This window comes from Umbelopsis ramanniana (assembly GCF_025399195.1).
Source record: "Umbelopsis ramanniana AG unplaced genomic scaffold K450scaffold_35, whole genome shotgun sequence".
Taxonomy (NCBI): Eukaryota; Fungi; Mucoromycota; class Umbelopsidomycetes; order Umbelopsidales; family Umbelopsidaceae; genus Umbelopsis; species Umbelopsis ramanniana.
Window position 1 is genome coordinate 55,486 of NW_026252121.1, and position 23,801 is coordinate 79,286.

At 44.8% G+C, this 23,801-nt stretch overlaps 14 protein-coding genes across 14 annotated transcripts; 7 read left to right on the plus strand and 7 right to left on the minus strand.

Moving 5' to 3' along the window:
* Positions 1–51: 51 nt before the first annotated feature.
* Positions 52–1,695, plus strand: K450DRAFT_245259 (uncharacterized protein). The gene is made up of 5 exons (XM_051589718.1): positions 52–93; positions 160–536; positions 623–930; positions 1,006–1,222; positions 1,290–1,695. The coding sequence occupies exons 2-5, from the start codon at positions 350–352 to the stop codon at positions 1,493–1,495; spliced, it is 918 nt and encodes a 305-aa protein (XP_051443738.1). The 5' UTR covers positions 52–93; positions 160–349; the 3' UTR covers positions 1,496–1,695.
* On the plus strand, positions 1,537–4,641 carry K450DRAFT_245263 (uncharacterized protein). Its single transcript, XM_051589719.1, has 8 exons — positions 1,537–2,135; positions 2,231–2,281; positions 2,348–2,396; positions 2,478–2,800; positions 2,873–3,598; positions 3,664–3,909; positions 4,008–4,106; positions 4,207–4,641. The coding sequence occupies exons 1-8, from the start codon at positions 1,896–1,898 to the stop codon at positions 4,603–4,605; spliced, it is 2,133 nt and encodes a 710-aa protein (XP_051443739.1). The 5' UTR covers positions 1,537–1,895; the 3' UTR covers positions 4,606–4,641.
* Positions 4,642–4,680: 39 nt separating this feature from the next.
* Positions 4,681–6,652, plus strand: K450DRAFT_245273 (uncharacterized protein). The gene is made up of 5 exons (XM_051589720.1): positions 4,681–4,850; positions 4,948–5,547; positions 5,628–6,128; positions 6,186–6,279; positions 6,353–6,652. The coding sequence occupies exons 1-5, from the start codon at positions 4,757–4,759 to the stop codon at positions 6,369–6,371; spliced, it is 1,308 nt and encodes a 435-aa protein (XP_051443740.1). The 5' UTR covers positions 4,681–4,756; the 3' UTR covers positions 6,372–6,652.
* On the plus strand, positions 6,206–6,713 carry K450DRAFT_245276 (uncharacterized protein). The gene is made up of 2 exons (XM_051589721.1): positions 6,206–6,283; positions 6,353–6,713. The coding sequence occupies exon 2, from the start codon at positions 6,403–6,405 to the stop codon at positions 6,619–6,621; it is 219 nt and encodes a 72-aa protein (XP_051443741.1). The 5' UTR covers positions 6,206–6,283; positions 6,353–6,402; the 3' UTR covers positions 6,622–6,713.
* On the minus strand, positions 6,704–7,984 carry K450DRAFT_245278 (uncharacterized protein). Its single transcript, XM_051589722.1, has 4 exons — positions 7,821–7,984; positions 7,290–7,715; positions 6,983–7,209; positions 6,704–6,877 (listed from the first exon to the last, which is right to left on the minus strand). Exons 1-4 carry the CDS (start codon positions 7,920–7,922, stop codon positions 6,787–6,789), a joined length of 846 nt encoding a protein of 281 aa, XP_051443742.1. The 5' UTR covers positions 7,923–7,984; the 3' UTR covers positions 6,704–6,786.
* A 95-nt stretch (positions 7,985–8,079) lies between these two features.
* On the plus strand, positions 8,080–9,264 carry K450DRAFT_245283 (uncharacterized protein). The gene is made up of 4 exons (XM_051589723.1): positions 8,080–8,213; positions 8,283–8,380; positions 8,487–8,691; positions 8,763–9,264. Exons 1-4 carry the CDS (start codon positions 8,120–8,122, stop codon positions 8,906–8,908), a joined length of 543 nt encoding a protein of 180 aa, XP_051443743.1. The 5' UTR covers positions 8,080–8,119; the 3' UTR covers positions 8,909–9,264.
* Positions 9,155–10,715, minus strand: K450DRAFT_245286 (uncharacterized protein). Its single transcript, XM_051589724.1, has one exon. It carries the CDS (start codon positions 10,496–10,498, stop codon positions 9,401–9,403), a length of 1,098 nt encoding a protein of 365 aa, XP_051443744.1. The 5' UTR covers positions 10,499–10,715; the 3' UTR covers positions 9,155–9,400.
* A 399-nt stretch (positions 10,716–11,114) lies between these two features.
* K450DRAFT_245288 (uncharacterized protein) lies at positions 11,115–12,305 on the plus strand. The gene is made up of 2 exons (XM_051589725.1): positions 11,115–11,730; positions 11,858–12,305. Exons 1-2 carry the CDS (start codon positions 11,165–11,167, stop codon positions 12,183–12,185), a joined length of 894 nt encoding a protein of 297 aa, XP_051443745.1. The 5' UTR covers positions 11,115–11,164; the 3' UTR covers positions 12,186–12,305.
* On the minus strand, positions 12,306–13,969 carry K450DRAFT_245290 (uncharacterized protein). Its single transcript, XM_051589726.1, has one exon. It carries the CDS (start codon positions 13,823–13,825, stop codon positions 12,425–12,427), a length of 1,401 nt encoding a protein of 466 aa, XP_051443746.1. The 5' UTR covers positions 13,826–13,969; the 3' UTR covers positions 12,306–12,424.
* Positions 13,918–15,221, minus strand: K450DRAFT_245291 (uncharacterized protein). Its single transcript, XM_051589727.1, has 2 exons — positions 14,203–15,221; positions 13,918–14,123 (listed from the first exon to the last, which is right to left on the minus strand). Exons 1-2 carry the CDS (start codon positions 15,079–15,081, stop codon positions 14,010–14,012), a joined length of 993 nt encoding a protein of 330 aa, XP_051443747.1. The 5' UTR covers positions 15,082–15,221; the 3' UTR covers positions 13,918–14,009.
* A 3-nt stretch (positions 15,222–15,224) lies between these two features.
* Positions 15,225–19,263, plus strand: K450DRAFT_245294 (uncharacterized protein). Its single transcript, XM_051589728.1, has 3 exons — positions 15,225–15,617; positions 15,710–18,759; positions 18,835–19,263. The coding sequence occupies exons 1-3, from the start codon at positions 15,506–15,508 to the stop codon at positions 19,099–19,101; spliced, it is 3,429 nt and encodes a 1,142-aa protein (XP_051443748.1). The 5' UTR covers positions 15,225–15,505; the 3' UTR covers positions 19,102–19,263.
* On the minus strand, positions 19,103–20,556 carry K450DRAFT_245299 (uncharacterized protein). Its single transcript, XM_051589729.1, has 3 exons — positions 19,942–20,556; positions 19,818–19,876; positions 19,103–19,739 (listed from the first exon to the last, which is right to left on the minus strand). The coding sequence occupies exons 1-3, from the start codon at positions 20,345–20,347 to the stop codon at positions 19,425–19,427; spliced, it is 780 nt and encodes a 259-aa protein (XP_051443749.1). The 5' UTR covers positions 20,348–20,556; the 3' UTR covers positions 19,103–19,424.
* K450DRAFT_245304 (uncharacterized protein) lies at positions 20,557–23,002 on the minus strand. Its single transcript, XM_051589730.1, has 3 exons — positions 22,405–23,002; positions 20,849–22,302; positions 20,557–20,780 (listed from the first exon to the last, which is right to left on the minus strand). Exons 1-3 carry the CDS (start codon positions 22,763–22,765, stop codon positions 20,766–20,768), a joined length of 1,830 nt encoding a protein of 609 aa, XP_051443750.1. The 5' UTR covers positions 22,766–23,002; the 3' UTR covers positions 20,557–20,765.
* On the minus strand, positions 23,003–23,751 carry K450DRAFT_245306 (uncharacterized protein). The gene has a single exon (XM_051589731.1). It carries the CDS (start codon positions 23,463–23,465, stop codon positions 23,241–23,243), a length of 225 nt encoding a protein of 74 aa, XP_051443751.1. The 5' UTR covers positions 23,466–23,751; the 3' UTR covers positions 23,003–23,240.
* Between the last annotated feature and the right edge of the window lie 50 nt (positions 23,752–23,801).

Below are 23,801 nucleotides of genomic sequence, written 5' to 3' on the forward strand. Positions count from 1 at the left end.
TACAAGCACTCCCATAGTGGAATAACGAGTGCTGTGAACAGGTTACTGACTAGCCGTGCTATGCTCATTGCAGAAAAAGCCTTCGGTGACAAGGCAAGCAACTAAATGAACCCAGCATCTCCCGATCGAGCCCGTACCAACAGATTCCTTTAACGAAAGGTATACAAACTGATAGCATGCTCAGTTGATCCCAAAGCAGTGAAATTCAACTCTTTTGGTTCCTATCCTACTTTGGTCTCAAGCACTTCACTGACTTTTGATGACGTCTCGAGCGTTTTTTGCAACTTCCAAGACGTTTAAAATATGCTGTCACAAAAACTTTTGAAAATTTCCATCCTTCAACCATACCATGGCACCTGCAGACAAAAAGCGCCCTAGAGGCTTGAAAGGAGTAGCCGCTCAGAAAGCAGCAAAGAAGTCTAAAATTGAGGGTGAGGAGGATAAGACGCAGACGGTCATTTTGGACAAGGAGGTAGAGGAAGGCGATGAACTGGGAGAAGTCACCGCTCTGTATGAAAGTGCCAAAGAAAAATCAGGTATGTGAGCAAGCTAACTGCTATCGACTGGCACAAATGCTTTTCATGAACCTTGATGATCCCATACCAACCTGAACTTTATGTAGCCATGGGTGAATCAACAGATGTTGTGTTACCTCTTCTGAGAGGCACTATTCATGAATGCGACAGAATCCTACGCAACTGGGAGGCCGAGGAACAAATCCCCGCTTCGTTCCATCTCACATACGGCTCTGCTTTATACGATCTCGGCACAATGTTAGACAACAAAGAGCTTGATTCGTTCTTGAACGCTGCGAAGGAGAGACTGGAAGTTGGATTTGACACCTTGAAAGAAGTCGGTACTCTCGAAGAATCAGATAAGAAAACAGAAAGCAAATTGCGAATAGCAATGGCTAAATTGATTCTTAGCAACGTAAGTCTAGAAAGAAAGAAAAAAATTCATTCAGAAGCTCGTTTTTTTCTTCAACTGAACCACATATATCTTTAGGCACGCGAAGCGGATGAAAATGCCAAAGAGGTTAACAGCAGCATATTGAAGGGACTTGATCATCTCAAACAAGCAGTGTCATCCGGACTACTTTCCGACGATGATATTTTGGAGGCTATCAATATTGCACAGACAAATGCAGATTTCCAGGATGCATTGCAAAACATGCAACCTCTAAATGACTGGGCTCAACAGCAGTATACGAAGCTTCTCAAGGGTACGTAGCAACATTGCCATGTCCCGATTGCTTGGGGCTATCTCACTGATAATACCATCTATATTAGACGATGAAGAGAATGTCGTGGCCTTGTCTGGTATGGGCAATTGTCATCTTACTTTGGCCAACTATTGGTTGGGTAAAGTTGACACTTTGGATGAAGAGGAATCTGACACCAAGACTGAATTGAAGGAAGAAGAAACCAAGGCGGCTGAGCAACTGAAGAAGGGTAAGACTGATGCAGAATTTGGGTGTATTGCCACGGGTGTTTAACACATTTGTCAATCAGGTATTGACTATTACAAACGAGTGTTGTCTGTACCGGAGATCGACTTGGAAGTCAAGGGAGATAATACCATCAACCTAGCTGAAGCATTGATCAACCTGGCCAATGTGACGATAGATGAGGAGGAGCAGCAGAAGAAATATCAAGAAGCTGTTACTCTTTTGTCCGAATTCAAGGAGCAAACTGGAGTTGAACTGCCCGAGGAATTGGATAATTTCGTTGAGGAGTGGAACGCACAATAAAATGATATGGCTTTGCTGATGGGGTCGCGAATAGGGAAAGATCGCCACAGCGCTGTCCATTTTTATATATTAGCTACAAACATACTCGGTCCTTTTTTTCTTGGTTTTTGTCTTTCTACTCACACCTCGTTTCTCTTCTATCGTAATGGACATGCAGAACGAAAACACGCAGCGCCAGCCACTATTATCTGATTCCAATGATGAAGTCGATATACCAGAGCAGCAATTTCCTACATACGGCGATAAGTTTACAGTTCGGGAAAAACTACTGGCCTTTGCCTGCTTTTTCCTGTTCATTGGAATGTGTCTGTTTGCCTATCTGTTTCAAGTGCAAGGTGGTGGCCACCATCACGGCAGCAGTATGGATATGAGCACACTCGACAAAGTGAGTATGCGGCTTGTTATGAGGAGCTTGGTGTAACAATGCGCCGCCAATCTCGACCTGGTCAACTAACAGCCAAAAAATATGGGTTTTTTTAGTCATTGTGTTCTGACGACCACTGCATCAGCACAGCAGCTCATATAATTCAGGTGGTGTATCTTGGGTGGTGAAAGTAATGAACAAAGGGATAGCTGCTGACATCATTTTCGCATTAGTCCGTCAATACCACAGTCAACCCCTGTGATGACTTCCATGCCTACACTTGTAAGAGTCTATTATGCAATAGGGGTCTGTAGATGATAGAAATTCACTGAACCTTACGCTAATTATGTACCAACAAAACAGGTGGGAATGAAGTCACTACTGGCCAGTTTTCAAACGAGCATCGTGTACTGGAGTATATCAGACTGAATATACTGGATCCTTTCAGAAGGAAAATCAACATGTCGGCCGAAGTCAACCAGCAGTTCAATAAATTGGACCAGTTTTATGATTCATGTATTCATCGCAACGTATCCAACTTGACCAGCTTAAATTCTGTGCTGTATCAGCTGGATAGCATCTATAACATAACGAGTCCTAGGCACCAGAGTTCCGATCTAGCTGAGGCTTTGGGATATCTGGCCACACATGACATCTTTCCATTCTTTCGGCTGGAGGTTGTTCAGGTAAGGCAATCTACAACGCAATTGAACAATGAAAGCTGTTATATGACTTCTGATATGGCACACCATGGTTAGAATGTCCAAAATGCTTCAAACTATATTTTAAGCATCCAACAAGCGGGCGTTACTCTCCCATCTATAGCAAGTTATCAATCAAATGACTCAGTTAACGATTTTCGCCATAATGTCATGAAGACTCTATCGATCCTTTCAGCATACGGGGTACATGTTGGTCAAGGCATAGATCTTGCTGTATGGGCAGATCAACTTGTTGGCATAGAAAGTAGGTTAGCCAATGTGAGCGAAGCTCCAGAACAGCTCTACCTCAGCAAAGCGACTGCATTGCCTCGACCAATTGAAGACATCAATTCGTTGGTTCCTTCCATGGATTGGCAAAAGTATTTTGGTGTAGCAATCAACAACAGTCCGGAATACGTCAGCTTAGGAACCCCCGAATATCTGCAAAAGCTGGAAGAAATCCTTCTTGTCGAGAAAAGAGCAGTCATCCATAGTTATCTCACGTGGCATGTTCTGCTGACTTTTGCGAACGAAATGCCCATGGAAGCACGATTTGCGATCAGAAACATCCATGGAGATATCGTGTTTGAAGAAAACAATTTGTGTGAAACTCAAACCGCCTCCCTGTTTAGCAGTTTGATTGGCTCCCACTTCCCAAGTGTAGATGAGCAGCTGAATGAATTGTTACAAAGCATTTTCCATGATATCAAGGTAACATTTGCGCTATCTTTGTCAAAAATTGGTTGGATGGATCGACCGACGATCGGGTATGCGATTCGAAAGGTAAGTTTTAATAAAAGGAAATCATTTGTAGTGTTCTAGCTCACAAGCTCGGCTCATCCATTTAGCTAGAATCCCTAAATTTGGAGGTCGGCAATCCCTATGCCAGGAATCAAACCATGTCGCCGAACACAAGTTGGCATACATACTACCAAGACCTCATCGTTACCAATAACTATTTGGAGAACGCTATCAGAGCACGACAATGGGAGTACATGAGCAAAATGGCGTTGTTGAACCGAACAATCGACCAGAACACATGGCCTATTTCACCTCAGGACACCTTGATTCACTACGAGCCAATCACCAATAAGGTAGGAGCGCTGCAATAAATCTGGGGAAAACGAAGGTGGCCGAGGCGGAGTAGTCATCTCCGCAACCTGTCGTTGTGTAAATGCTGATTCAACCACAGATCTATCTTCCAACAGGAGTGGTATTCTCGGACCCATCGTCAGAGCCAGATTACCTTATGTATAGCCGAATAGGCGTACAAATAGCTGAGCAGATGATAGTAAGTACTTGTGCATGTTCGCCAGCCCGAAAAAAAAATCTAAGTAGCTGTCTAGTATTAACCCTGTCCAAAACGGTGTTTGATTCAAACGTGGTTTTAGAAAGCCTGTGATGAACTGGGGAGCCAATTTAATTACGAGGGTCAAATGAAGAGCTGGTGGAGTTCAATTACCAAAGATGCATATTCGGCAAGACGGCATTGCTTAGAGTCGGAAACCAGCATGGCTTCACTTGCATGGGTCTTAAGACAGCATGCAAGTATGCATATCGCACACAAAGCATGGAGCCAGCGGCTAAAAGATGGAACTTCCACGCGGATACAAGAAATCCCTGGTACATTGGCCAACCTTGGGCCAGAAAAGATATTTTACATAGCAAATGGTTTATTGAATTGCCAAAAACCCGGCGCATGGTTAAACGATGCAGTAGCTTATGATCGAGCGTTCTTACGGGTTTATCAATGTAAACCTAGCAAATTGTGTGCCGCAGTGTGGGCATGAAAATAAAAATAGCCTGGGGTTTTGCACAAAGAAATACTTAAGTTTTTTATTTTTGTGGGGGTTGCCCTCCGAAATCCAGCTCATACACATTTTTTTCATATATTCGTTCTCTTTGTTGTTGTGATTATCCCCTTTTTAAATCTAGTTTTGAATGGCAACAGATAATAGCAGGCCTGGACATCTGCTGCCGTCTCCAAGAGATTTGCTATCGTCATCGTCTCGATCAGATATGGTGGTTGATACTGGTAATGTGCATGTTGTTATTTTATTTATTTTTCCCACTCGACAAAACTTGATTGACTGCCCACGGACTGGTTACTCATTACCTTTTTCTGCACGTAGATGAACGCAAGTGGGATTCTCCACCAGCCAAACATCATCCCCATTCACCCATGCCAGATCAATACTCACAACCACCCTCACAATCTACTGATGAATATCTACATCACCGCATGTCTGGCATGTTTTTAAACAGACCTACGGCCACGCCAAATATTGCTACAAACACAGGTGGACGACCAGAATCGCAAGCTCAACATTTTAGTAGTAGTAATAGAACCCTGTCACCTCTTGAACCGGCTCACCAATCTCCTTCGTACACCTATAATAGTCGAAGAGGTTCTATCACAGACCCAGCGTTACATTCTTCGGAACATCGCCCTTCACTGCATGATATCAACCTACCTATACCCACATCAAGAAATGTTAGCCGGCGCGGTTCCATTGCTACCAACGATGCCCCTTCTCGATCACCTTCCCCAGCGCCCTTTGCACAAGCAAAGCCATACGATGATCCATACTACAATCATTATGCTCATCGTCAATCGAACGCTGCCCCTCCCCCACCACCTTCCGGCTATGAACCCTTCCAAAGGCGTCACTCCATTGCCAATTCTGAGTTGCCACAACCTCCGTCGACTGATCCCAACAGGCGGTTCACAGGTAATGAATGACATAGGTGTTGTATTTTGATTTCCGCTAAATAATAACCCATGTGGTATTTTACATTTTCTTTATTGTAGGGTTTCATTTTCCGGCCATCAAAGAAGACAAGCGAGGAGGTCCATTTTCAGCTCCGTCGAGCCCTCCACCCACGCATTCCGCTCCTTATCCACCCGGTCCAACGGAGCAAGATGGTTTCCAATCGCGATACCCACCCAATGATCACTATCAACCTTATCCTACCAATCGTCGTACCAGTCAACTCGTCGATGAAGGTAATAATGGCGGCCCGATCTTGGGCCGACGAGCATCGTTGCCAGTGGTGGGATTGAATCGCGCAAGAGAACCCTACACTTCACCCAGCGACCCTAGGGCTCCACGACCAGATCACCTTCGGGACTATGGAAGTACAATGGGCAAGCCTGAGACTCCTTATTCTCGTAGTCCTGAACTTCGGGTTAGTCACAAGCTTGCAGAAAGAAAGAGAAGGAAGGAGATGAAGGAGTTGTTTGATGAACTTCGTGATTCCCTTCCTTTGGATCGCAATTTAAAGCAAAGCAAGTGGGAGATTTTAAGCAAGGGTAAGAGTTCAGATCTAACAAAGTTTTTTACACCTCCATTGACTAACGTGCCCCCAGCTGTCGAGTTTATCGGCACTTTGAAGCAACGTGACTATGATATGGGTCAAGAGATATCTGCCTTGAGATCAGAGCTGGGTAGACTTCGACATGAGTGAGTATGCCTTTTCGTCCTTTTTCCACGTTTGACCGTTTTTTCATTTCTGACTTCGCACGTTTCCAACTAGACAACAACCGCCTCAGTAATGGTTCTTTTTACAGTCGTCATTTTTATTGGATGTGCCCTCCAAGGAGGCGCACGGTGTGTAGTCAAATAATCTTTTGGATTTATTACTCTGGGTGGGCTGAGCCAGTCTTTCCCTCTCATGTTTTCTCTACAGTAATACAGAATGTTTCGACAGGCATTGTCGCGTGTAGAAAACAAACACAGAAAAAAAGCAACACAAAAAAAAATAACTTCTTGTATTATTTTTTTTCTCCCCTTGTTTCATTCTAATGCATCATATCATGGCCGACAAAAACAGACACATTAATGGAATAAAAAGATTTATCAGTGACATATTTTCTTGTAGACTTAAATGAGAGAGACGGAAATTCCTCGTGAGAGCAGCTAAGCTAAGAAGTTACAGTATTTACAAGATAACAGAACGGGTGGGGTATGTTAAATATCGTCGTCTTCGTCATCGCTGGCGTTTTGACGGGTGGTGGCCGGTGGGGCGTCATAAATATCATCCTCAGTAACAGCATTGTATCTAAAGGAAACGTAAAAGGATGTCAGTAGTGATCATGGTTTAAACATTGACCCTCCTCATCTAAATATAACCTGAACCCCTTTCTTTAGAAAACGTGGAACATACTTTAGAAGCACATCCTCGACTGTCTCGACCTCAAATCGTGAATTGACATAATCGACGAGGCGGACCAAATTGGTCACCAGCAAACCTCCGCGGTAGCCAAGGATAGCGGAAGATCCAACCAAATCAAATTCAAGGTCATGGGCGGATACACGAACAAATCTGGCCATAGCATATTTTCTAGCCAAATCTGCAAATATATCATCCACTTGACGACAATGGGGAATGCTCTGTAAAAGGGGGGAAAGTTGTTGATGTTATTAACCCTATGCATGAACCTCCCCGCCGGCGAACGCTGACATCAACATACCTCGTCATACAAATGAATGACAATGGGTACTGATTTCCACTCGTTATCAATGATGGTTGCATATTCATTTGCATCAATATCGTCCACTTGACCAAACACTTTTTGCTGACGACGGACGGCAGGATTACTTATTCTTGCGAATTCCTTGAGACGTTGTTGTCTGTAAGCCTGAATAGCGTTTTCATCCTCATTATCTATATCATCTTCATCGCTGTTGATGTGCTCTAATACAAGTTCTTGCTGATCTTGGCCGTATGAGGTAGTGGTGATAGCCTGATTTACCATGCGTTTATGATACGCTCTCAGACGTGCTTGATCAGCCTCCGATTTGAGTTGTTTATGATACGCGTAGTCAGCAAGGACACCCTTTGGGCCAGTCTGACGTCCTTCTGTGCGAATAGGCTGCTGAGAGTGCTCTTCGTTATCCTGTACAAGAATAAAGCATTACTGCCACATTTCCCAAAGCGATTCATGTCATGTCCGGTTTACCCAGCAGCTGAGTGGGAGGTAAAACCTTGTCCATTCACTTACCACATCACTGTCCTGGCTTTCAATACTATCTCGTCGCTCGGGTTCTTGACGGTCTTCCAAAGCTTGATTCTGAAGACGTTGCAGTAATTGTTCGTCACTCATGACAGAAGGGGAGAGCAGAAAGAAAAATTGAGGTCTAATGACAGTCCTCCCTGAAAAGGCGAATATGCGAGCAAAATAAAAAAGGCTGGCAAACCAGTCAGCCAGGCACAATTTTTATATTACTTCAAGTGACACAAAATTCCTCCATCATCTTCTCATCTTCTCTTAAACCCTTTTCTTAATTTCACTCATTCACTATGGGGGCTAACGTGTCAAAGGCCTTAGGAAAGATATTCGGTAACAAGGAAATGCGCATTCTAATGCTTGGATTAGATGCTGCTGGTAAAACAAGTAAGGATGAGAACTTCCATTACATGCGGCTGATTTGACATTTCCAACTAACATTGGCACTACCTTTAGCTATTTTGTACAAGCTTAAACTCAACCAATCTGTCACCACTATTCCAACTGTCGGTTTCAACGTTGAATCAGTTACATATAAGAACGTCAAATTCAATGTAAGTCTTTTATATGAGAAACACGCCCTATTCACAGATCGATGCCTCGGTCATGCTGTGATTCTCGTTTTTCATCTCCGCAAATTTAACACGAACTTGCTCTTAGGTATGGGATGTAGGCGGTCAGGATAAGATCCGCAACTTGTGGCGACATTATTATACTGGCACTCAAGGATTGATCTTCGTTGTTGATTCACAAGATCGTGATCGTATCGATGAAGCTAAACAGGAGCTTCACCGCATCATATCTGATCGAGAAATGAAGGATTGCTTATTACTTGTGTTTGCTAACAAGCAAGATTTACCGGGAGGTTAGTTTTCCAACCTTGGCTCTTATGTCGATTCGTTTGTCTAATTCCTCCCCCTTTTTGTGCTCGCTCAGCCATGTCCCCTGCAGAATTGACCGAACGATTGGGCTTGCACAAGATGAGAGACCGAGCATGGTATGTGCATCCATCGTGCGCAACCACTGGAGAAGGCCTTTTCGAAGGTCTTAACTGGCTCAGCCAAAACGTCAAGAGCAAATAGACCCCGAGCAGAAACATGTTATTACAACTTGAAAGAAACAAAGCACTCTCCCATAACAACAAAACAAAAAAAAGACATCTATCATCAGGTTACGAAAAAATGAAAAAAAAAATCCCCCCCCACAAAAAAAAGAATGTATTGATCCGTCGCATAAGATACCTTAACTATAATTTCTTCACATAAGAGAAAGCCCCTCTCTCCGCCTTTTTGCCTTTCTTCTCCTTCGTCTGTCTTCCCTTGGATACTGTGCTCTTACTTTTAATTATGTCAGCTAGTCACTAGCTGTATCTGCGTCTGGACCGGCGCGTAGACTGCAAAAAAGAGGTCCATTCTATTCATCCAAATAAAAAAATAAACTTATTGAATGAAACGTAAGGAAGAGAGAGAGAGTTTCCCAAGCATTCATGTTATGCGCATTTTTTACTTTTTTGTTTTTTAAAAATGGTGTCACTGGCACAGTCAGTTCATAGTCCATCTTACTGTTCATGGTATTTATGACTCTTTTCTACTGCTTTTGCTCTTTTGCCCGCCCCCAAGCACGGCTTTGAGGTTTTCCTCTGATCCCCATAATCCGGAGAGTACCTCCATATCATAATCGATATCGTCATGGCCAAGATCGGCATGAGCGACGAGCTTTTTGATGCCTTGGAGCGCTCGGGAGGAGACTCTGTTGCCTTTGGGGTCCAGCACAAACGATGCCAGCATGTTGGCGGAATCCTCAAGACATAACGAATACGGGTCGGGCCCGTCTTGCGAGATGTGATCCACTAAACCCATGTGAAGGCCAAGCTCAGGAGAAATAGGTGCAGAGCTGGCCAGGTACTTCAAAGCCTTGGAACGGCCAATCAGACGTATGAGTCGATGGGTCGCTCCCCAAGCCGGAGCAATGGCCATTCGGGACTGTAAGAATTGAATACGAGATGACGGAGCAAGCACTCGAAAATCGCAAGCTGTCGATATCTCGGCTCCTCCTCCCAACGCTGGGTAGGCCAGAGACGCCACCGTGATATACGGTAAGCGAGCGAACCTTGATAAAGTGTCATGCATCAATCGACCAAACGCTACGCCAGCAACAGGGGATAAAAGATACTCTTTGGCTGTGGATAGATCTGTAGGTAGACACGTTAGAAACACCCATGAACCTGAAAATTTCCAGCCCCAACCATTTTTTTTACCTAGCCCGGCACAAAAGGCTTTGGCAGGCATTGCTCCGGTAACGATCAAGCCAGCCAAGTCCGTCGGTTCGTTTTCCAGCTTGTCGGTCAAATCAGCCAACTGGCTCATCATGACTCCTGACATTGCATTATGGCGTGTGGGATTGTTCAATGTGATTAGACCTACCCCTGGTTGGTAGTCTGGAACGAAGTCAATAGTACCCTGGCCTAGACCGCGCAGTTTGTCTCGAATCTCTGGCAATGAATCGCGGGGAGAAAACAGCTCGACGGTCGGCTGAAGGGTAGAGTATGGCTTGACCAGTGACCTGACGTGGGGTAAAGCTATTTTGGATCGAAGGAGTAATAGCGGCATATTTCGTTTGTATGGGGAAAGCAGGGTAAAGGGCATCATCATATGCCAATTATGCTCCGTCATTAAAGATTCATGCCCGCTCCCGACGCTCAGGCATAACACACTTCTTTTTATTTTTGATCTGACTCTTCATCATCAACATCGCAACCAAAACCCTCTCTCTGCATTTGTTTATGTTTCGTAACCTGTCCTACGGGAAAGACGTCTTGACAGGCTACTTGCGCCGGGAGTCGGAAAGGGAAAAAAAAAAAAAGTCGGCCAAAATCGTACAGTTTCTTGCTTGCCAGCAAGTAAGTGTTGCCGTCCCACCTGCATCAAGGTGATGAGACCATCATGTCAATCAGGGGTGTAAATCATAGTAAGAAGGTGGAACAGATAGGAAGGACTACGTTTTGAAATTTCGAATAGCACTGGGTGTTGCGCTATGTGAGGCAAATAAATGGTACTGTGATGTAAGATCTTTATCTGTGCGCATGGTTTCGTTTAAAGTGGCCACTCATAACGAAACATAAGTTATCATATCGAGGGATTTTTGTTTAATACATCGTTGCTTTATTGGCAAGCGTGTACTACAAGGGTAACGAAATAAAATAGGAAACGCGGTTGAAAAAAAAAAAAGGCTTTGAGCCACTCACTTATATAAACGCTGCGATAATTATCAACATTCCCCCATTCATTTGCCCCCCTCTCCCAGCAGGCCCTTTCTCTCCCCTTTCTCTTAAAGAGTGTATGACTTCTCTCCATATCTTTCTCGATGAAAAGAGTGTTGATCTTTCAGAGAAGCGAACGGTCAGTGGGTATGTGGAATTACTGATACCTACTAGCTCCTACGTCCATCTTTCCACTCGTGTGACGGGTCAGGAATTAGTTTATTCCCCGTATGACAGCGCGACGTGTTTCTTTAATCAAACCAGCACCCCTCAGACACTTCAGCTGGCGGCTGGTCTCCACCGGATACCTTTCTCGTGGGCGCTACACCGTGAGTTACCATGCTCGCTCATCCATCGTTTTGGATCCATCGGATATTCCGTGGGTGCTGTGGCTTTGATCGGCGACCTTGCTATACGGGCTCACATCAAGTTTTCCGTGACAAAATCACAGAGTAAAATATCCACTATATATTGGGGCACCACGCCTGATCGCAAGTGGCGGTATGAACTCGAAGTACCTAAATCCATATGTTTAGGTGATTTGTCGGTTCGACTGACGTTACGTTTGAAAAGTCTGATGCCTCCCAAATTGGAATCCAATGGATGTTTGTTAGGCTGCCAGCTATGGGAGTTTGCTAGTGTCAGGTAATTACACATTTAAAAACAAAAAAGTCCCAAACCAAGGGTGACAAGTTGTTTTAAAAAAACCCCAATGTATTGAAACAAAGTATGGCCACTAACACCCATGATAATCTCTCCTCCTCCCCTGCAGTGACCCTGAAAAAGCTGAAACCCACCACTCTCAGTCAATGGAGCCTTACACACACCTCCTTACCAATCCATCCAGTACGTGGTCCAACCCACTCGAACTTCTTTTGCCTATCTCCAAACACGATAGCCATGTGGACACCAAATGCGAAAGAATATGCATAAAACATTTATTTCATCTTACACTAGCCTTTAATGAAACTGCTGATGTACACTTGGATTTTCCTGCTATTGTATGTGGCGAAATTCCAGTGGCCGAACTGTGCGTGAGGAGAGATTCCGCCAATGATACCAATGAATATGTGGATGAAAAGCTTATTTCATCTGCATAATCGAAACATACCAATACTGCATAATCACACGCACGCATAGTCATTATTTCTATCTCTCAATCTAATGTTTTACTGTACCATAGTTAAATTAATGTTCACTGATTAAAAATGGAAGCTGCTCGTTTCCAAGCCGTGAAACTCAAAAGGTCCTCCCTTTTCTTTGCATTATTTGATTTCATTTACGACTGCCACTGTCTAATGATGTAGGTTACAGGGTAAAAAAAAAAATATACATGTATTTAAAAGGGAGTTAAAATGCTTTTGATGAATGTAAACTCATCCATGGCTTCACGGCCGAGATCTTTGCCTATGCCAGACATTTTTGCGCCACCAAATGGAACGCTCATGGGTAGATAGTTGTAGGTGTTGATCCATACAATACCAGTCTGAATACTTCGAGCAATTCGCTGTGCTAGAGCTGTGTCGCGTGAAAAAATGCCACTGGCTAATCCATAAGGAGAGCTATTCACTCTTTGAACAGCGTGTGCTGGATCATCAAATGGTTCTAAAACAGCCAGTACCGGTCCAAATATCTCGTCTGTGGCAAGTGCCGACTGGTCACTGACATGGGTATATATGGTTGGAGAGACGTAATAGCCTTTGGAGCTCCATGGTCTGCCTCCAAGGACGAGAGATTCGGTAGCACGGTCAATGTAGCCCAACACTCGATCGTACTGAGCCTTGTCGATAAGAGGGCCCAAATCAACATCTCGCTGAAGCCTACTTGTTCGGTCGAGAATTTGATCGACCACACGATCATGAATGTCGTGGTGAATCATCAGACGAGAACTAGCGCAGCAGTTTTGTCCAGCATTGGAGAAAGCTCCCCCTACTACGCTTTTGGCGACCAAATCAATATCAGCGTCTTTCAACACCACTACAGCATTTTTGCCTCCACACTCTAAGGTGACGCTCTTGAGGTTACTCGCCGCTGCATCCTGCATGACCTTTTGCCCAACATGCGTGCTTCCCGTAAACGAGACATGCGCTACACCTTGATGAGATGTTAGGCTTTGACCGACCTCGGGGCCTCCCGGCACCACGCTCATAACACCCTCTGGGAAGATGTCGCGCCCAAGGTCAGCCATGATGAGGGCGGTTAGAGGAGTTTGTCGAGCAGGTTTGACGATCACAGAGTTGCCAACTGCCAGAGCCGGGGCAAGCTTCCAAGCCGAGAGAGAGACAGGGTAATTGAAGCTGGTGATGATGCCTACCACGCCTTTCGGCTCACGAAGCGTGGCAGCCATAAGTTTGTCTTCGGTGTCGATGGCCGATCCAGTCAGCGTCTGGGCGTATCCGGCGAAATAGCGAAAGCACTCGATGGCTTCCTGTACGTCACTCAAAGCGTCTGCAAACGGCTTGCCCGTCTGAATTTGCTCAGCCTGCACCAACGCCTCTGTATGATTCTCCAACATGGCAGCATACCGATGCAGAGCATCACGTCGAGTCTTTGGCGAACTTTGCCATTGCTCAGACCGATGTGCATTTCGAACTGCCAAATCCACATGCTCAGGTGTAGCCTCCATTAAAGACTCAGAAGCCTCGGCTGTTCGAGGGTCCAGCAGCTGGTAAAGACCAGCTCGGGTGTCTATGAATTTACCAGCAATAAACGGTCGTAAAATGCGACTTGACAAGGACATGCCAGAAGAACGAGACGAAACAACTAAAGTACTTTACTCAAATTAAAAGGAAAAAAAATATGTAGTATGTGGGCGATCGGGGTGCGAAGAGGAGTGGCAATGACAGAGACACTATCATTCAAAAATAATTATACAGCGATGGAATGGATGGAAATTTCAAATACAATCTTTTTTTTTGGGTGGTTCAATAGCGAGGTCTTCTATCCAATACTGGCGACCGCCTGCGGTATGGCGAGGGTGGACCATATGGGCTAGGTCGCATGGAAGGAGGGCGGGGAAAATAGCCATCACGACGGCCCTAGAGAAAAGTCGTGAGCTGAAGTGTAGGAGGTAGGCAAACAAAGGGGTGTGGGAGGACTAAAAAAAAAGTGACTTACTCTGTAGGATGGTGCTCCATACATGGAGCGAGGAGGAAGATGATGATGAGAAGGTGGGGCATGAAACTGATGATGGTAGTAACCTCGGTCACTCAGTGGTCGAGATCGGTACATGGAGGGACGCTCAGTACTTGTGCTGCTAGTAGAAGTAGGTTTTGAAGAAGATGCCGCGGCCGGCTGAGGAGATCGCTGGTTTGGGCGTTCAGTATTTTCCTTTTCATTTTCGCTTGGATTGGAACATACGGTGACTTCAGAAACTGGCGTCAGACCTCTTTGGCAAGCTGTATCATCGTCGTCGTGTTCAATATCCTGTTGCATTTTACTCTTCATTAACTGAAATAACCTGTGCTTTTCTGCAGTCAAATCAGCAATTTTTTGCCTTAAATCTTGTGCATTCGGCAAATCTATATCACTTTCATCTTCTTGCTCGCCAGACGTTACGTTATGGGGGTCCACGTCTTTTGAACATGCCTGATTATCTGATAGTCTTTGAAGGGCATGGGCAACCAGTTCGCTCGCAAACCGGTTATCTTTTGAGGTTTCTTCTGTGGGAGTGGGCGTAGGTGATACAACGAGGTGAGAGTCTTCATGGTTAGGAAAGTTGTGAGTATGGTCATGATCGTTATCGACAGGCGGGGAAGGCAGTCCACCGGAATGAATACTGGAGATATGTAAAGTTTTCAGAGATAATGGGGATGTCGATGGGGGTTTATGTGATTGCAGTTTGGCTGTTTGAATGCGGCTAACAACGTGCTTTCTGACCAGAGAATGCTTCGCTGTTGGGTTAAAGTGATATGTGACAGTGCCATTGCTGTGGTCTGTTCTGTAGTTGGGATATGGATGCCAACATGAATCTTCTGAATGGGAAGGGTCGGTCATGAAGCGAAAAGTGAAAGAGAAAACGGAAAAGCGAGAGTTGCACAAACTTCATCAAGCACCCGTTAGTCTACCAGAAGCTGTATGCTGACGTCGATTCGGAAAGAAGAGCACAGCAGAACAGAACAGAAGAGAACGTGGTTGGGTGGACCGCATGATCATTTATTTCTTTATTTTCTCTAAGCATTCACCAGCTTATTTGCCTCGTTTCATTTCATTTACGCCTTTTTGCTCTTAGAATAACTTTTGCTTCGGGGGGAGGAAGTGACTCAGTTTGCAACGCCCATCTTCGCAGCAAACCGTCACGTGTAACCCTCTTTCTGCTCTGTTGCAGAAAAGAGTTGCGCTTAAAATCTGTGGAATTTTTTTCTGGCTTTGAGCCTCAGCTAGCATTTAGAAAAAAGTTGCCATTCCTTGAATTTGATACATGCTCAAAGCAAATCACCCAGTCTGTCTGGTTCAGAGACACTGGAGAGCAAGACGTTCATGGACATGCCTTCAAGTTCGCCTCAAAGTCTCTGTAGCGACGGACCGAGAAGGTAAAAGAAAAAAAGGAAACGCTGTGGTGGTGTTCAGTATCACAAGGCCACTCATGAGAATGTGGAACTGACTCATTATGATGTCTCTGTAGCCGTAGAAACCTTCAACCCTGTAAATGTACAGTTGCTGTCGTCGGCACTACATAAGCAAATTTTTCCAAAGAATTCGAAAGAACCATGCGATATAGCCACGCGACAAGAGTATGCTCGTCAACACCTAGAGTTGCAGCATATTTGGGGAAAGTCGACCGACAAGATTCCGGATATTTCATTTCAATTGCCAAAACTCACCGGCCGTGACTTAGAAGAACATTTCTTGCGCATTGGAATTGAACAATCTGGCTCGTATATGCAAAAGGCGAAGGAGATTGCCGTCACTGACTTACCACAACAGCCAAAGGAATGGAGCCGGCAGAGTGGATGGACACGATATGATCCAAAAAGTGGAAAGAAGGAGAAAGTCGATCATCCACTCGAAAACATATTGACCTTTGATGTCGAAACGGCTGTAGCAGTGGGTCCACAGCCTATCATGGCTACTGCGGCATCACCCCAAGCTTGGTATTCCTGGGTATCACCTTATTTGTTCGGAGAAAGCGACCATCCCAATCACCTTATACCATTTGGAAAAACAGGCAATGAGCGAATTGTTATCGGACATAACGTTGGGTTTGATCGAGCCCGTATTTTGGAAGAGTACAACACCTCATCTTCCAAACTCGGATTTTTAGACACCATGAGTATGCATATTGCGGTTTCAGGATTGTGCTCACAGCAGCGACCAGCATGGATGTCGGAAATCAAACGTCGAAATATCGGCAAAGTGTCGACATCTTCGAATTCGGATACGCATTCGGTGATGGATAGCGTATCACAAAATATGGACGTAGGAAGCAATTCCTTTTTTGATGTCAGTGCGTTAAACAGTCTCAAAGATGTGGTGAAATTTCATTGCAATATGGACATGGACAAGTCATCTCGCAATATTCTGGTGGACGGCCAACTGGAAGATGTCCAACAAAATTTCGAGGAACTGATACGATACTGTGCTACCGATGTCGATATGACCCACCGTGTCTACAAAGCCTTGTGGCCCAAGTTCCATGAAAACTGTCCTCACCCTGTCTCGTTCGCTGGAATGCTGCAGATGGGAAATTCAATTTTGACTGTGAATGAACATTGGGAAGAATACCTGGCCAATTCTGTTGCCAAACACAAGGAGTTGGAAGATATGCTGGACGTGAAACTTCAGGAATTGGCAGAAAACGCTCGAGCTTTGGTGGGAAAGGACGAAGAATGGCGAAAGGACCCTTGGCTAAGCCAGCTGGATTGGTTTGTTAACCCAAGGCAACGTAAACTCAAAGGACAGCCCAAGTGGTATAAAGACGCTTACGATACCAAGGCAGACAAGCTCAAGATTTCCACTCGGTCAAGAATAGCACCACTGTTACTACGACTGAAATGGCAAGACCACCCAATTCACTATCTCACCGAGCATGGTTGGTGCTTTAAGATTCCCATTGCCAGAGCCGATGAAGCGGGTAATACCAAAATTGTTTCTATGGATGAAGACTATTTCTATTACAAGATACCTCACAAGGATGGAGAAACAGCCAATTGTGGCAATCCCATCGCCAAGAATTATTTGCATTTTTTCGAAGAAGGTGTGCTCTCTTCGGAATACGATGCAGCACGCGAGGCACTCGAACTAAATGCCAAATCAGCCTACTGGATCAGTTCTCGAGAGCGCATATTGGGCCAATACGTTGTCTGGGATGACGACGTTAAGGACATGGGTCTTACCAAACGACCTGGTCATGGCAAGAATGGAATCATCTTACCTCAGATGGTCACGATGGGGACTGTCACACGACGAGCGGTGGAAAAGACTTGGCTCACTGCTAGTAATGCCAAGGCCAATCGAATTGGTTCCGAGCTCAAGTCCATGGTACAAGCTCCTCCAGGATATAAGATTGTCGGTGCAGATGTAGACTCCGAGGAACTGTGGATATCCAGTATCATTGGCGATGCTCAATTTGGATTTCATGGTGCAACCGCTTTGGGATGGATGACTCTGCAGGGATCCAAATCAGAAGGTACAGATCTGCATTCTAAAACGGCGCAGATCTTGGGTATCAGTCGAAATAAAGCCAAGGTGTTCAACTATGCTCGTATCTATGGCGCAGGCGCAAAATATGCCACTAGCCTCCTCATGCAGTACAACCAAGACTTGGATTTGGACGAAGCCAAACAAAAGGCGGCGGAGCTTTACTTGAGCACCAAAGGTGAAAAGGAAAGGTCCGTTCGAAATCAATTCAAACGAGCCTTTTGGCATGGAGGCACGGAAAGCTACATGTTCAATGCGCTTGAAGATATCGCCTTATGCAAGGAGCCCCGAACACCCATCCTTGGCTGTGCCATCACGGATGCCTTAAAACCCAAATATGCTGGAACCCAATTCCTGACATCTCGTATCAATTGGGTCGTCCAAAGTTCGGCTGTCGACTATCTCCATATGATGATTGTTTCCATGTCTCATTTGATTGATCGATATAACATTGATGCTCGCTTCATGCTTTCGGTCCATGACGAAGTACGGTATCTCTCAAGTGAAAAAGATCAGCATCGTACTGCACTTGCCCTGCAAATTGCCAACCTATGGACTCGCGCTCTGTTTAGTTACAAACTTGGCATTCCCAATTTACCGCAAGCCGTTGCCTTCTTTTCAGCTGTGGACATTGACCACGTTTTACGCAAAGAGCCCAATATGCATTGCTTGACCCCATCCAATCCTAATAAGATAGAAGAAGGGAAAAGTTATTCCGTTTATGAAACGGTTGCTGAACTTGAAGAGCAAGCTAAAGTGAATGGATCCAAGCACCTTCTCGACAATGAGAGACGAACCCTTGCCAGTCAACTACCTGATACTGACATTATTCGACAGCTGGAGGAGCTCAATCAGCTCCTACCGGAAAGTCGGATGTGTGAACTAGACTATCTCCATGCCCAAATGTTCCGAGAATTTAAGCCAAACAAGAACCCAACCAAGCGTGGTGGTCGTGCCACGGAGGTCAAGGTTTCCAAGAAATCCGCTGTCAAAAAGATCGCTCAAGAAGAAGTTGATGAAGCTGAAACCGACGAGGTAAGATGTCTGCATATGTAAAACAAATGTTGGTTGCGCCGGTATACTCATCATGTACTCTGCTTTGCTCCATAGTCTATCACCGTGGGTAGCAAAGATGACGATCGTCTGCTGTACCTCAAATACGAAGACGGGACCATGCCTAGATCCAGCGTTCGAGTGATTCAATCTAAAGTGCCGACATTTAAACGATCTAACGAAGACTCGTCTAGTTTATTTATTCCGACGGGAGTCCTTGATGCTTATGTCAGACCCGACCCTACGCCTGTGCGATCTTCGTCGTCTTATCGGTCGATGAAGAAGCCCTCCAACCCTACCACTATCAACTGGATATCGGCATAGACACTGCATAAAGTATTTTTAAATCAAACTTGTATATAACACTCACCTTATGACATTCTGCCTGCAACATACATCCCTAATACAAAACATTCACCCGCATATAAACGTTTCAAAAAGGAGGATTTTATGATCATGTTTTTTTATATCTCAAGTTTCATAACGGACCAGTATCTATTCGGTGTGGAACTCATAGGCATGAGTGTAAACAATTTTTGCAATGGGGCATAAACTATAATGACCATGGGATGAAAAACAAATGGAGAAGAAAGTAGTTAAGCAGTAGTATGGGGGGGGGATAGGGCAAATGGTTGGAGGGAAATGATTTAAGGCCACTTGAGAATCTCGATCTTGATTTCATCGTCCCAGCTATTGCAGATGCTGTCTTGATCAGTTGTCAAGCACAAGTTCTTAACATCTCTTTCAGACCAGTTCTTCATGCCACCCAATTGCTTGACGATGATATCGTCCACCATGATGTTAACAATAGGGTCTTCGATCAAAGATCCAGCACCTTCTCTTGACAAGACGTTGTTGACAGCGGTTCTAACGTCGTTATCAAGAGTGCGAACAAAAATACCATCACCGTTAGAGTACTCATTGAGACGAACACGGGTTCGGTTGAGAAGACGGTCCTTGATCTGGATGGAGCGGAGGTTAATATGAGGAGGAGGATGGCATAAAGCCAAGACAAAAAAAAAAAAAAGCTGGATTTTTACCTCGTCCAAAAAGTGGCAAATGGAAGGAGGATTACCACAGATATAGTCCATTTTTTCGCCTAGAATAAAAGTGGAATTAGCTACAGGGTAATAGGGATTTCAAGCTGCATTAGGCTGAACTTACATTCTTCCAAAGTCCAGCTCTCTCCAGGAGGAGGCATTCTACGGTCCACACGCTTAGGATTGTTGCAGTCACCCTTGAATGATCTTGGGCCGTTGAACATTTCAGAGTAGTACAACTTATCTAAGCTGTCACCGGTAACGGTGTTGATCATCTTGTTGATAGCACTTGTAACACCCGTCTCGATTCCGGCCTTCAAAGCTTGTTCGGAAACGGCGGCCGAGATTTGAGAAGGCACATTCAGCTTGAAATTGACTAATTCTGGCTTGAGGAGTTGAACGGTGTGGGCGATAGGTTCATAGTATTTATCCGAGAAGGCAGTGGCAAGACCACGACGACATTCTGGTTCACAGGCACTAACAACTGCAGCCAAGGCAGCAATGAGTGTTGCTCCAACTGTCAACTTCATTAGATGGGATGAGAGAAGAAACGTCGACGGACAAACGGCCGTAGCTGAAAATATCTCTTTTTGCTTTAAATAACCGCACCAATGGAAGTGCCTCCTGGCTTAATTTTCCAAATTTGAACCCAAAGCAAAACGAAGCGATAGAACCGAGAGCTTGACAAAGCCACTACCACCACCACAACAGCTTGCGCCCAAAATGGCTTGCTGATAGTCAAAAACGGAGAGGGGTCTCCACCTCGCTTCAATATCGGAAGATCTTTTTTTAGAAAACTTTGAGTTTGCATCATGGCTTATTTGAATGGTATGTAAAATTGGCGTGAAGGCGGCGTCAAGGCACCAGAAGGAATGAAATGGTACAAAAGGCAAGACTATGTTCTAGGAATTAAAAGACAGGAGGGAGTTGTTGTTTTGGCGTGCTTAGTTAATATTGGAGGCCCTGTGGATAAAAATAGGTCAGTTGAAAGAAAGACAAACAAAAGGGTTTGGGGTCAAACAAATACTTGCATTTTTCTGGCAATGGTTCATAACATTTTCAAATACTTTGAGTAGTTTGCGTCGAGCACCGATGGTATTCACTCCAGCTTGGATCATGTCATCGTCGGTCATTCGAACGACTTCCTGCCAAGTCAGCCCTTCAAACGCATAGGCGTATTTATGCAATCGTAAAGTTCGAAGCCATGCTTGAACATCCTGCATGAGATCAAAATCCACTGTTTCTGCCGCAACTTTATCTTTGGCTGCACGAGCGGCAGACGCTCTTCGTCTTCGGTTCATGGCCGCTTCTGTCAAGTGCCCTGGTTCAGCGTGACTGGATCCTGATCCATCACTATGGTCACTCAGGTACTCTGGAAGACTCACTCCATCGTGCGGATTGAGAAATTGCGAATAATTGGATTTGCTGTTGGCCGCAGGAGACGGTGGCCAAGCTCGGAAAGGCGGTGACGTGGATCGATTAGATGATCGAGAGAGAGACTTTGGACTGGGTAGAGGGGACAGGAGCGGTGAATAACGATGACCTGTAGGTGTACTGTTGCTCATTCGTCGGTTATATTTTATGGGTAAAGTGGGTGCTTTGGTATCTAATCCCATATTGGTATCAAATGTGGTGGCGTTGGAGCTTGATTTTGCGTCATCCGGTGTAGGCAAGCTCACAACATCGTCACATAGCTTTGGTTCAGATCTTGGTAACGAATGTGGTTGCTGAGAATTGAAAAAACTCGGATGCATGGTGGTGTCAATGGAGGATAACACAGGCTTGGAAGCACGCAAAGGAAGTGTGGTGGATTCATGCTGCTCCAGACTAGTCGTTTCCAATTTCTTGCCCCCTGGACTCCATTTGTGATCATAGATAGAAGGTCGATTATGTTCCTGATCTTGTTGATGCGGTGGCTGCTGGCTTTTGGGAGCAAGCAAAGGTGACCATTCTGACAATGCATCACTGCTACTGCTGCTACTATGTCCACCTAGTGTGCTACTATTTGTTGATGAAGTTTCAGCCAGGCTACTTCTAGCAGAGGTATTAGCAACAAAGGAGGACGAGTCGTTCTTTTGAAACGCATAGGGCCAGTCGGTTATAGGCGATGGACTGGTGGCGGGACTTTGATTGGAAAGGCTTGAACTGGAATCGGGTCGTTTCACAGGCTGAGGAAGACGTGGAGATTTAATGAAAGACGATGAGCTTAATATTGAGCTGCTGCTGACAGTAGAAGTGCGGATGCCAGAAGCTTGCTTAAGGGCCATAGCCTTTTCATATAGAATTCCAGACTCGGTCAATCCAAGGGTTCTTCCAGATAATAAATCATGCTGTCTTCTTCGAGTGTAGTCGTCAGGTTCACTAAAGGCATTGGATTGTCGGTACATGTTGCGAGAAGCCAATTTATTTCGCAAAGGGTAAACAGAGCGCATGCGTTGTTGTAATTCGAGTTCAGACTGCTTGACTGAGGTAGGTAGAAAAGGGTCTGCGTGAAGAAAAGGGGGGAAGTACATATAGATATTTTTTTTGGGTCAGTTAGCGCATGCTCTCTCTCGTCTATGGTACGTTCCCCTCAAAATTACAATACCTTTGTCTTGATTAGGCCCCGGTGATAACAGGGCTCCCAAGGGGTCTTGATTAGCCATCTTGGTAAGGACAGCAATCAAAAATCGTATCTGTACTTGTGTCGCATGTTGAACGATACTATATAAGGCTGTGGTTCTCTCTGCTTCGCATAATAGTCGAAACCACTCATTGACACGGTTCAAGTCATCCTTGAATTTTTGATCAAGTTTGGAACTAGCCATGGCTTCGACGGTTTGTTCATAATGCTGCAAGTTTTCGTACCAATAATCGATGGCTTCAGCTGTAGGAAGCAAGACATCCGTCAGGATATTTTTTAAAGTTTGAAAAAAAAAAAAAATTCCAAGTGAGGATTTTCCTCCCATATGCACTCAGCACAGGCACCCACATCACTCCCTGCTGCTATTGCTCCTTTCTGCCCGCCACTTTCTTTTCTTTCTTTCATAACAGCATAGAAACGAACCTTCTGGTGATAATGAATGTCTATAAATATCAGCTGCTTGCACTATGTCGGATGTTGGTCGAACGGTGGTTCTGTGCATTTTAGCAGAACAATTGATGAGATCCGACAGCGGTCTGTCGCTGTTTGAAGTGCCATACGACTGCTTTTGGAACGGCCTGGTAATGTCGGCGGCGCTCTGAAAATGGTGATGATCTGACTGTGTGGCCATAAGCATAGATTATAAACAAGAGACTGTGGATTGGGGAAGCGTGAAGTGAAGAAAGAGTATTGTGAAAGAAGTGTGTCTGTTGGTAAAGAAAAGAAGAGAGAAAACAGAAGAGGGGATTTCGGTAGAGGTCAGAAAAAGATAAAGAACAAAATAAAAAAGAGAGAAGGGATCAATCAGGAGTAAAAGAGAAGAGAAAAAGAAAGCACGGGAGATGCAAAGGGAGGTTTAGACCGTTAAGTTCGATTCTTTTTTTTTTTTTTTTCACCAGAAGAACCAGACACACAACCCAGAAGGCAGGCCAACAACAAGTAATACGATGAGAATGGCCACGATCTTCAAGCTTTGCCTCGCCACGCGGATTACTTGTGCCACTTGCACTTCCTTCCCTCCTCATTTAACAACGTAAAAACGCGTTGGCTCGTTTATGTCGCACCGTTAATTTGGCTCAGTATAGCATGGCGGGTGACGGCAAACCCCCCTTCGTCTCCCTTCCTCGCCCAAAAGACTCAGTATCATGAGTGGATACTTACAAAGTATGGGTACACTAACTTATAACCTTGTTTGCAACGTCTGACTGGAGCATTCCAGTACAATCTCGTAGGACTGCTGCTTTTGGGTTTGGTACCTTACTGGTGGATTTCGGTTCAAACAGGTTTTTGATTCCTTTAAGAAAGACACGCTCCAGTCTTAGCATCTAGGCAATATCCTGGTAGAAACAACTTGAGCAATC

Bases quoted from the DNA above. Each gene is read 5' to 3' on its own strand.
- K450DRAFT_245259 (XM_051589718.1), top strand. From the start codon at position 350: ATGGCACCTGCAGACAAAAAGCGCCCTAGAGGCTTGAAAGGAGTAGCC. The intron at 931-1,005 runs GTAAGTCTAGAA...ATATATCTTTAG, and splicing joins CTAAATTGATTCTTAGCAAC to GCACGCGAAGCGGATGAAAA. The intron at 1,223-1,289 runs GTACGTAGCAAC...CATCTATATTAG, and splicing joins GTATACGAAGCTTCTCAAGG to ACGATGAAGAGAATGTCGTG.
- K450DRAFT_245263 (XM_051589719.1), top strand. From the start codon at position 1,896: ATGGACATGCAGAACGAAAACACGCAGCGCCAGCCACTATTATCTGAT. The intron at 2,397-2,477 runs GTAAGAGTCTAT...CCAACAAAACAG, and splicing joins TGACTTCCATGCCTACACTT to GTGGGAATGAAGTCACTACT. The intron at 4,107-4,206 runs GTAAGTACTTGT...ACGTGGTTTTAG, and splicing joins AAATAGCTGAGCAGATGATA to AAAGCCTGTGATGAACTGGG.
- K450DRAFT_245273 (XM_051589720.1), top strand. From the start codon at position 4,757: ATGGCAACAGATAATAGCAGGCCTGGACATCTGCTGCCGTCTCCAAGA. The intron at 4,851-4,947 runs GTAATGTGCATG...TTCTGCACGTAG, and splicing joins AGATATGGTGGTTGATACTG to ATGAACGCAAGTGGGATTCT. The intron at 5,548-5,627 runs GTAATGAATGAC...TCTTTATTGTAG, and splicing joins TCCCAACAGGCGGTTCACAG to GGTTTCATTTTCCGGCCATC.
- K450DRAFT_245276 (XM_051589721.1), top strand. From the start codon at position 6,403: ATGTGCCCTCCAAGGAGGCGCACGGTGTGTAGTCAAATAATCTTTTGG.
- K450DRAFT_245278 (XM_051589722.1), bottom strand. From the start codon at position 7,922: ATGAGTGACGAACAATTACTGCAACGTCTTCAGAATCAAGCTTTGGAA. The intron at 7,210-7,289 runs GTATGTTGATGT...CCCCTTTTACAG, and splicing joins TCATTCATTTGTATGACGAG to AGCATTCCCCATTGTCGTCA. The intron at 6,878-6,982 runs GTATGTTCCACG...CGTTTCCTTTAG, and splicing joins GTCGAGGATGTGCTTCTAAA to ATACAATGCTGTTACTGAGG.
- K450DRAFT_245283 (XM_051589723.1), top strand. From the start codon at position 8,120: ATGGGGGCTAACGTGTCAAAGGCCTTAGGAAAGATATTCGGTAACAAG. The intron at 8,214-8,282 runs GTAAGGATGAGA...CACTACCTTTAG, and splicing joins AGATGCTGCTGGTAAAACAA to CTATTTTGTACAAGCTTAAA. The intron at 8,381-8,486 runs GTAAGTCTTTTA...ACTTGCTCTTAG, and splicing joins ATAAGAACGTCAAATTCAAT to GTATGGGATGTAGGCGGTCA.
- K450DRAFT_245286 (XM_051589724.1), bottom strand. From the start codon at position 10,498: ATGACGGAGCATAATTGGCATATGATGATGCCCTTTACCCTGCTTTCC.
- K450DRAFT_245288 (XM_051589725.1), top strand. From the start codon at position 11,165: ATGACTTCTCTCCATATCTTTCTCGATGAAAAGAGTGTTGATCTTTCA. The intron at 11,731-11,857 runs GTAATTACACAT...CCTCCCCTGCAG, and splicing joins TGGGAGTTTGCTAGTGTCAG to TGACCCTGAAAAAGCTGAAA.
- K450DRAFT_245290 (XM_051589726.1), bottom strand. From the start codon at position 13,825: ATGTCCTTGTCAAGTCGCATTTTACGACCGTTTATTGCTGGTAAATTC.
- K450DRAFT_245291 (XM_051589727.1), bottom strand. From the start codon at position 15,081: ATGACCGACCCTTCCCATTCAGAAGATTCATGTTGGCATCCATATCCC. The intron at 14,124-14,202 runs GTAAGTCACTTT...ACTTTTCTCTAG, and splicing joins ATGGAGCACCATCCTACAGA to GGCCGTCGTGATGGCTATTT.
- K450DRAFT_245294 (XM_051589728.1), top strand. From the start codon at position 15,506: ATGCTCAAAGCAAATCACCCAGTCTGTCTGGTTCAGAGACACTGGAGA. The intron at 15,618-15,709 runs GTAAAAGAAAAA...ATGTCTCTGTAG, and splicing joins TGTAGCGACGGACCGAGAAG to CCGTAGAAACCTTCAACCCT. The intron at 18,760-18,834 runs GTAAGATGTCTG...TTTGCTCCATAG, and splicing joins ATGAAGCTGAAACCGACGAG to TCTATCACCGTGGGTAGCAA.
- K450DRAFT_245299 (XM_051589729.1), bottom strand. From the start codon at position 20,347: ATGAAGTTGACAGTTGGAGCAACACTCATTGCTGCCTTGGCTGCAGTT. The intron at 19,877-19,941 runs GTAAGTTCAGCC...CTTTTATTCTAG, and splicing joins GAGCTGGACTTTGGAAGAAT to GCGAAAAAATGGACTATATC. The intron at 19,740-19,817 runs GTAAAAATCCAG...CGCTCCATCCAG, and splicing joins TTTGCCACTTTTTGGACGAG to ATCAAGGACCGTCTTCTCAA.
- K450DRAFT_245304 (XM_051589730.1), bottom strand. From the start codon at position 22,765: ATGGGAGGAAAATCCTCACTTGGAATTTTTTTTTTTTTTCAAACTTTA. The intron at 22,303-22,404 runs GTATTGTAATTT...TTCTTCACGCAG, and splicing joins GGGGCCTAATCAAGACAAAG to ACCCTTTTCTACCTACCTCA.
- K450DRAFT_245306 (XM_051589731.1), bottom strand. From the start codon at position 23,465: ATGAGGAGGGAAGGAAGTGCAAGTGGCACAAGTAATCCGCGTGGCGAG.